Here is an 8,934-nt window from a genome sequence, read left to right on the forward strand (position 1 = left end):
TGTGTAGTATTTTTCCTAAGAACCACTGATGTAAGTCTCCGCTCACTTAGTCTTCAGTGTTGAATAGTGAAAGCACGACATGATACTTATTGTAATTGGTTTAAGTCACTGCCTGGGAAAATATAACTTCATGTTGTTAAGTAGTCTTAGGTACAGCATTTGTCTGAGCTTTTCCAAAGGTGTTATTCTCTCGAGAACAAGGAATCGGAGATCATTCTCAAATAAGGAAGCAAACCCAGAGACACTAAACAGGAACACTTGTGTGACTTGTGTATCGGGGTCATCGGTAGACCAGACTACCAGTGTTGTCTAAGAGCTCAAAATCCAACTGTTCTGTTTTATTGCCAGATGATTCGGAAAGGCGTATTTAAAGACCAACATTTTGATCAAAACCTCAACTTCATGTACATAGAAGTTGATAAAGTAACAGAGAGGGTAAGTGTCCTTTAATTTAGGTGTGCTACATTAGATGATTATCTTATGTGCTACATTAGATGATTATCTTACGTTAACGGATTGCGTGCCGGGTGGTTCTAGGAGATGCGAGTATTTTAAAACAAAAATAATTCCTGTTGCAGTTGGCCAATTCCTGAATAAGACACGTCAGGTTATGGAAAAGATTTAAAAATGTTTGCCTAGTATAATGAGTTTATTTTTATCGTATTTAGACCCTTTTCTCTCTCCTTGGGTCCCTCTCTTGGTCTGGCTTCCCATCCAGCTTCCGTACTGCTGCCAGTGATCTTTTTGAAAACAAATTCGAGCGTGTTACTCTCCCTGCTTAAAGGTTCTTCCTTGGCGCCCTCTTACCTATAAGATAATGTATTTAACTCCTCAGAAAGACTGCGGTCCTCAGCCGTTCCCCCTCCTCACGACTCCATGGACCCCACCATCCCACACCTGGCAGTAGGCCAGCAGGCATGCTGCTTGTTCCAGACCTCCATGCCTTTGTTCACACCCCATCCTGACCTTAATCACTTAACTATGTTTTTGAATTCTCAGAATTCCTTTCTGTTGTCATTCTGATCTGTTCATAAAATTACAGAATGACGTTTTAAACTATCATAGCTAACTTGGGGTTGACCTTTTTCATTCAAGTTTTTTAGGTTATATATGTTTAGTAATTTATTTAGAGATACACATTTAAAAAATTATTTGTAGGAGAAAGTTACTGTCATGAGCACCATTAATCCAACTAAGGACCTGTTGGCTGACTTGATTGGGTGCCAGCGACTTCCTGAAGACCAGCGTAAAAAAGTGCACCAGCTGAAGGACTTGTTGGACCAGATCCTAATGTTGGACCCAGCTAAACGGATTAGCATCAACCAGGCCCTACAGCATGCCTTCATCCAGGAGAAGATTTAAGCGAGATGAAGAAGCTCCAAGGGTTTGAGTAATTAAATACAAAGACTGAAGAAATTTCACAGCAGTTTATTAATGTATATAAACTTATAAATATTTCTCCTGCAAATTTGAGGAAGCATGATATATTTGAATTAACACCAAGGGTGATATTTCTTTTAGAAATGTTAGTTAATCTGTTTTGTGTCTCATGTGAAATTTCACTGTAGAAATGTTTTAATTGCCAAGACTGCACAGAATTACAGTGCTAATGTAAATGGTTGCAGTTCACATAAAAGACAGAAGCATCTGTTACGAAGCGAGCAGTAATACTGGGTGGTTGATTTATTTTTAGCAAACTTGGCTTCGTTTTGGTCTCCAGGTAAAAAGGCCAGCGTAAATGCTGTTTATATTCACGTTTTCCTAGGTGTGTGTGTGCAGGCCACAGCAGCATGCCCTGGGTAGTCAGTGCCGAAGGGGCCTGTTCCTTCTTGAGCCTGCCTGCAGGGATGGTCTCCTCTTTTAAAGCAGGTTGTGTGCAACATTCAGTACACTGAAGGTAAGCTAAACCATCAACATCACCGGTGTTTTAAGATGTTATTGTATTGGAACAATTGACAAATGAGGGGTATTAGCTTTGTGGCAGAATTCCCTGCATGTGTGATAACTGATCTTGTTTTATTTTTTGGCATTGCAACTGTGGCATAGTTACAATTTCTGTTCTGTTCATCACATTTAAAATTTGAAGAGTATGCGCTTGATGGATAGAGCGCCTTCAGTGTACTGTTTCTTATTAACTTTAATTTTTTTTAAATCAACTTGCTATAGACTTTATATACATTTTGTTTAAATACAGTTCCTAGTGACACAGAAACAATGTGTAGTTTTCATTTCCTAATAACAGATGTTGAGGCCTAATTCTGCAAGTCCTCATATTTAAAAGTTAGATAGACAACATAGTGAAATTTTTAACTATTTGTATGTCATTTTGAAAGTGTACTGCTTTATGGTAAAAGTGTTTTTCATTTGTTCATTGTTTTCATTATTTGTGATCATGTTGTCTTTCAATACAGGCATAAACCTTCCACTCTTGAACAAAGCAGCTGCTTTTTAAAAGCGGTAATTGCTTCTTTACCTTTTATTTCTTTTGTAAATGAAGCTTTTCTTTAAGGATGTGACTTTACAGTGTTGTCTATTGCATAAAACAGTTGACACTCACTTATTGTAAAGTGAAGATTGTTCTACTGCATGTGACGGTGGACCATGCAGATTTCTGTATGTTCTCAGTATGCATCACTAGGTAATAAAGTCTTTTGTGAACAAGGCATTTGTAGCCATTTTTAAAAGTTTTTGTCTTCAGTGCTGGTAAGTCAGGTAAACGATATAGAGTTAAAAGCAACCTTGCGTTTCTTCCTTTAAGTCTTTAACTGAAAGAATTATTTGTTAAAGATGTAAACCTAGCCAGAAGTTTATCATTTTATTAATAATTAGGATCCTAATTATTTCATCAAAAAATTCTACCAGTATTGTCAGCTTTCAGTGTAGTGAGGTAATTCCTGTAGGTTATGGGGTATAATTCAGGATTTAACTAATGTTTCTGCTATTTTCTCACTTTTCCTTCTGATGGTGCGGAAAGAGAAAAAGGAAAACGGGGCACAGGCCACTCACCGCCTTCTCCAAGGGGTCTGATTTGCTGAGACACCAGCTTCACCTTCTTAACAAGGTTATTTCTGACAGCATGTGTAGATAAACATTTAGCAACAATTTAAAACAAAATCATGTAAATCGGTTTGGCTTTGCAACACGAAGAAATTAGTATTTTTTAACATTATAGCAGAGAATTTTCAGAAATGTATGTAATCTTTTCTGTTTGGGTGGTAAAATTAATGCTTGTCTCCCTGAGGAATGTGGAAAATCATCAGATTTTAGGGGTTTAAATAATATTTTTAAATTGTAAATGGGATTTTTTTATTCACCCAGGCACCTAATTACAACAAGCATGCACATTTTGGTGCATTCAAGAATGGAAAATCAGAGTAGCAGCATTCTTCTGGTGGGTTTACTCCATTTAAAGGCATGAGATGCACTACAGCCAGGAAGGTGATAGGTGATACGATAGGCCAGCTTTGACTCTGTACCCCCGTCTCCTCGTGGTTCAGACGTAAACTGACATAAACGCCAGGTGGTTCTCATCCTCAGGTGGTGGCGCCTTGTAAACAAGGCGCCACAGGTGCAGCTCTCCTACCTGAGTGAAACGGGTAGTGATTTTCCCACCGCTGTTTACTTTGGTGATAATATGCTGCATGGTCAAGTCTCTCCTAGGCATTTTCACTCAGAATATTGATAGTTAGCGTTTGTATGTTTCTGGTGATTTTCATGGCTTCATTTTATATACTTATTTAAGTAAGTTAACTTCCACTTAGAGACAGTTCATCTTATGCCTTCAAAACTGTTACGTGTTCTTTAAAAAACAAAGTTGCTTGTTACTTGTTCTTTGTGTTTTAGGTGCAGCTCAGTGGAAGATGATGACACCAGAAGACATGAGCTAAGGTTTCTGTCCTATAAAAGATTAAAAAAAAAAAGAATCCTCCATTTAATTTTTGTCCAGTTTTTTAGTTTTCAGCATTATGATTTGGGGTGCATTACTGTTGGGGGCTTAGAGTGGCGCTCCTGTGTTCATTGTAAAGTTTTCGCTTTATCACGCTTCCTGCCTCTCCCCCGCTTCCCCCCCACCCCCAGGATGAGAGTAGTGGTCAGATCTAGTGATGTTGGCCGTGTGGGCGGTGAGGTTCCACATCACACGTGGTTGTCAAGATTGGTCCCTAAGGATTATTAGAAAGACAGTAGCCACCGGAAGAGCATCCGTCTGAAGGTAGCCGCCCACGTGCGGTGCCACGTCTCCTTGGCTGGTGCAAAGGGTCGGAAGGAGCCCTGAGAGCGAGCGCTACTCAGCGCCTGGGGCGCCCTCTTCTCCAGCTCGCCCGCAGTGTCTGTGTTCAGCCGCTGCTCCGGGCGCGGTCTTGAAGTAGACCAGATACCCAGAGCACTGCCAGCGTTCCTTCCTAAGGGAAATGGCGAGGGCACGTTCCGTAGATCTTTGAAATTCCCGAACTCAGCATTCCTTGATTTATCTACTTGAGAGGAACCCTGTAAGCAGTGTTTATCCACACACACGTAATTGTATTGGAGTCTGTAATGTTCTAAGGCAGAGAGATGTGGAGCTCCGCAAGCCCTCTGCTAGGTGGGCCCAGGGCATGCACCATCCTCCACAGACGCGCGGTCAGCTGCTGTGTAGTTACTCTCACAAAGGTCTTGCTGTATTTCACTTTATGGCAAAAATGATGACAAGTGATTGTGAGACTTCAGGGTCCATAAGTCCTAGGACATAACCCACAAAGATGGCGTAGTTCTCTCTGTAGTTGGGGGGATAGTTGAGCTTCCACATTTTAGACACCATTCTCTGGGTAGACCTGTTCTCGAAGGTTATCAGAAATTAGGCTGCAATGTCAGGGTTTTGAAGGGAGTGTCTTGTCATAAATCTTAAGACCCTCCCAGCGTTTGTATTCACCCTCACCTTCACGTCCTTATTAATAGCGTCCTGTTTCTTTATTCCCCAGTGCCTGTTTCATTCCAGTCTACTTTTTCTCAAAATAATTTTGTGTTTAAAAAAAAATTGTTTTTTGCCATTATAATTACCACTTTCTTTTCTTGACTAAAACAAATACTCAGGACATTTTTACAGTCACAGTGTTTTGGGTATGTGGTGGAGGCAGTGAGGTGCAAAGTTCTCAGGTTTGTCCCTTTTTGCATTCTTCCCCCTCCCCTTCACCTGGACTTCTGTAGCTGGCCGGGGAGAAGGAGAATCTCTGAAACGGGCATCACATGTCTTCAGATTTAGGCCGAGCAGTTGAGGGAATCCCCTTTTAAATGTCGAGATAGGAAAGAAGCCAGATATCAAATGCGCAGTTACTTTATGTTAGTTATCATGACATTGTCAGAAATTGGGCCTCATAAAGTGCTTGCTTTTTCATAGAATCCTAGTTCAGGCGTATATTTAACGTAAATTTTATCATTCTTTTCTGAGACGAAATGTCCTTATAGAAATGTTCACTACAAATTCATGTGTTTTACATGTCAATTAATGTACACTAAATTGACTTTTTAAATGCTTTCCAGTTATTTTGATAGATATCGTCATGGTATCTTTAATTTTTCTTCTCCTATGTGTAGGGTAAGGGACTGTTCTTCTGAAGAATCTTTCCATTTAGTGATCAAGATATGGAAGCTCATCTCTGAAAATACTTGACATGTATCCTAATTATTCCCAGTGTCATTTGAATTGTAAGTTGCATTTCAGCAGCAATGTTCCCAGTTGACTTATTAGGAAAATGTAATAAATGTGCCTCTTGTTACCATACTGCCTCCTGAGTTTTCATTTAGCTTTAGGTCAGAAACACTCTTTCTTACCTGATCTTCATAGATGTGCTTTGCGAAGTGTTTTGTGCTCAGAAATGACTGGGAACCGCCAGGTTAGGGAAAGTTGTCGGAAGACATCCAGCAGGCTTTGTGAGTCTCACGCAGGGGAGGGTGGGGAGGAGGTCCCGCCGAGCGAGCGGACCTGCGCTCAGAACCTGCAGCCCGGAGACAGCCTGCAAGCCGCTGAGCGCAGAGCACACGCCAGAGGTGCTGTGTTCTCGTTCCCGCTACACGTGCTTCCCTTTTCCTAGGGATAGAAACGATGCGTAACGGGATGACCCCTTCCTGTAATGACTTAAATCAGTCAGTTCATTGCAGGCAGGGAAGCCTGACGAGTATTGGACCCCTGTCCGCTTCTGCCCATTCTTTATTTTCTCCTAAGGAACTGTCTTCAGCTTTAAACAGAACAGTGATGAAATACTTAAGAGGAACAGGGAGGTCGTGTGAACCTTCAGCACACGCAAAACAGGACCGGAGGGCGGAGGCCAGAGGCCCAGGCTGGCTTTGTAGAGCACGTCCGATCCAGCTGGAGCCCCTGCCAGCGGTGGCTGGCCAGGTCGTGGTGGTTGGAGCGATGGGCTGAGTGGCAGCGGCTCTGGAGAGCCTTCTTGTCAAAGCCCCGGGTGTGTTTCCTGTGCGGCCTGGTACAGGACTAAGAGCTACGTAGTCATCTATCCAAAGTGATGGGCAGGGGTCATGAGATCCTGTTTTTATCAGGGGAAGTAGTATGCAGGGTGGATTTAGGTTGATGGCAACTTTCAGCACGGGCTTTCTCCTACGGATGAGAAACTCAGACTCTACCTCAGTTAAGACCCGGAAAGGAGCCAAGAAGTGTCAGTGCTGGAGGCTGAACGTGGGATCCACGAGCAAGCCAGAAAGCCAGAGTTAACTAGAATTTCCTGAGCAGGGTTACTTTGTACATGTCTGTTGCAAACTGCCAACTGTTTCTGCAAAAACAGTGGTAGAAGTTGACTTCCAGCAGGTCTGGGAAGTAGCAAAATGTCTGGAATTTGTTGATAACTACACATCAACCCCCCGCTCCGTGGAGAGTTTTTCTCCTCACCGGTTTCTGTGTGTTGCCTGTTTCCCCGTCGTCGTACGCGGTGCCTCGTTCTAGGGCCTCGGTTTAAACACCGGAAAGAGAATCCAGTCCCAGCAACTCTGTTTTAACCAAGTGCTCCAGACATGTTATATAATTACTAGTCCCTTTGCCGCATAATTGAAGTCTTAGCCGTGCTGCTAACAGCTTTTACATAACTACATTTAGAGCAATTTGGGACTCTTAACTGAAAGCTATCTGGTAGGTGTTTCAGTTGTTACTTTCTTTTTATTTTTTTAGGTCCAATGGCATCCTAAATAAAACAGTCTGGTTATGTTCCCAATGAGAAATTTGCCATTACCTACCTCTAAGACGTTACAGGTCCCCAGTGCCCGGCACGTGCCTCCCGAGAAGTGGGACGCTGACGGTCTATCGTGAGCTGTCACTTAATCCGGTGACAGTCCAGTGCCGGGGCGGCCCACTCCAACCGCTCTGCCCTCCTGTGCCCTTCCTACTCTCCCTGATGACGTGCCTGAGTTTGCCAGGCACTTAATTCACTTGATCTCACGTGATTATATGAGATAAAAGGTATCCTACTCGCTTTACAAATTGGGTAAGTGAAGGACAGAGAGGTTAGGGAACCTGCCTGAGGAGCTGGGGCTGTTAGCGGCGGCGGAGCCTGGGAGCGAGTGCTTGAAGCTGCTTTGCGAACGTCACAGTCCTCTGTGATGGGTGAAGTCCACTCCAGTCAAACGCCTTAAAGGATGTCTACCACCTGCCAAGCAGTGACCGGGCTGCAGCAGTGGACAAAATGCATGTCCCTTCCTGAAGGGATTACAAGGAAAAATTAGCTCATTCCAGCTCTACAGGCGAGGGGCTAAAAATCGAAACACGTAAAGAAAGAAGAAAATGAGAATGGATACAAAGGGCCGGTACGTAAGGTTCAGGACTCAGAATTGTAGGCAGGAGTAAAGAGAGCTGGTGGAGGAAACGAGGAAGGTCATTGCAGGTTGGAACTGAGTGAAAGTACAAGTCCATGTCTGTATTACAGTCTGTGAATGGGATGTTACGCCATTTGGCTAAAGACGCTAATTATATGGGATTTAGGTAAAAGTCTATTATAATAAGGGATCCTGAACAACTAAGTTTATTTGTTACTGCTGTTGATGAGGTTCCAGAACGTTCTTTGAAATTAACCTAAAAGCTAAGCATACTCTGACCCCTGCCTCTAAATACTATTTGAGACTTGTTCTTTTCCTAACGATAGAATAGAGGAAACAAGCTACCTCTTGTTTCAAACAAGTTGCCTCTTCAACATTTATTTCAATTGTCCCTTAAATCATCTCACCCATCCCTAACTCGAATATTCCGTCTTATTTAGGGGGATGATATACAGAAGCTTAATACTGACTGCCTTAGTGCCGGGGAGGAGTTTGGGGGTGGGAAGAAGCCTTTCCCTTTTGGTAATGTTTGAAGTTTTAATCGTGTGTGTGTGTGTTTTAACGTTAAATAAAAACTAATTTGAACTCACCATCCACCAAAACCAAAGCCCACTACCCCCCAAAATATCCAAACTCTGATCCATGCGTGTTACATCGCGTTTTCCCCTTTACAGTGTTTTTCAAGTATGTCGTTCCAAGAACCACCTGCAATAAGATCACCTGGGATGCCTTCTTCTGCAAAGTGGATCCCTGGGCCCGCCTCCCAAAGATTCTGTTTCCGTAGGCCTCCGGGAGAAACCAGGACTCTCCTTTTTTGTTTCCCTGACTCTTACGTACAGTGAAGTGTGTCAATTGCATAGTTTCCCTTTTTCACCGGTTAATGAGTTAAGCTCTGGCTGTCTGAGCTTTATCTAACCAAGATTAACACTTCCAGCAACAAAGAGCCTCGGGGAAAAATCCCATGAACTGAGAGATTTGGGCTGCTCTGTGGACAGAACCGAGGCTCTGTGGATATCTTCAATATCCTAAAACTATTAGATCTGAGGGAAGCGGGTTGTTTCAAGCCTGAACCTGTAGCTAGGCCCCAAAGAGAAATGATCTTGCTTTCCTGTATATGACAAAGGGCCTGGGGAAGGGAAA

At 42.8% G+C, this 8,934-nt stretch overlaps 1 protein-coding gene across 11 annotated transcripts in view; it reads left to right on the forward strand.

Moving 5' to 3' along the window:
* PRP4K (pre-mRNA processing factor kinase PRP4K) overlaps positions 1 to 5,755 on the forward strand; it is a 40,881-nt gene extending 35,126 nt beyond the window's left edge. For 2 of the 11 annotated variants that reach the window (XR_003437512.1, XR_003437504.1), the window contains 3 exons: positions 349 to 435; positions 1,159 to 3,061; positions 3,844 to 5,753. Coding sequence is in view for 1 of the 11 variants with exons in the window: in XM_027128265.1 (XP_026984066.1) it covers positions 349 to 435; positions 1,159 to 1,362 (291 nt within the window). In the remaining 10 variants the exon portion in view is untranslated. Of the gene's footprint in view, positions 1 to 348; positions 436 to 1,158 lie in introns of all 11 variants that reach the window. The other 9 variants (XR_003437513.1, XR_003437510.1, XR_003437511.1 and 6 more) reach the window with 9 other exon arrangements.
* Positions 5,756 to 8,934: the final 3,179 nt, after the last annotated feature.

The sequence above is a fragment of the Aethalodelphis obliquidens genome, unplaced genomic scaffold (genome assembly GCF_003676395.1).
Source record: "Aethalodelphis obliquidens isolate GAN/ISIS:26980383/991018 unplaced genomic scaffold, ASM367639v1 scaffold34, whole genome shotgun sequence".
Lineage (NCBI taxonomy): Eukaryota > Metazoa > Chordata > Mammalia > Artiodactyla > Delphinidae > Aethalodelphis > Aethalodelphis obliquidens.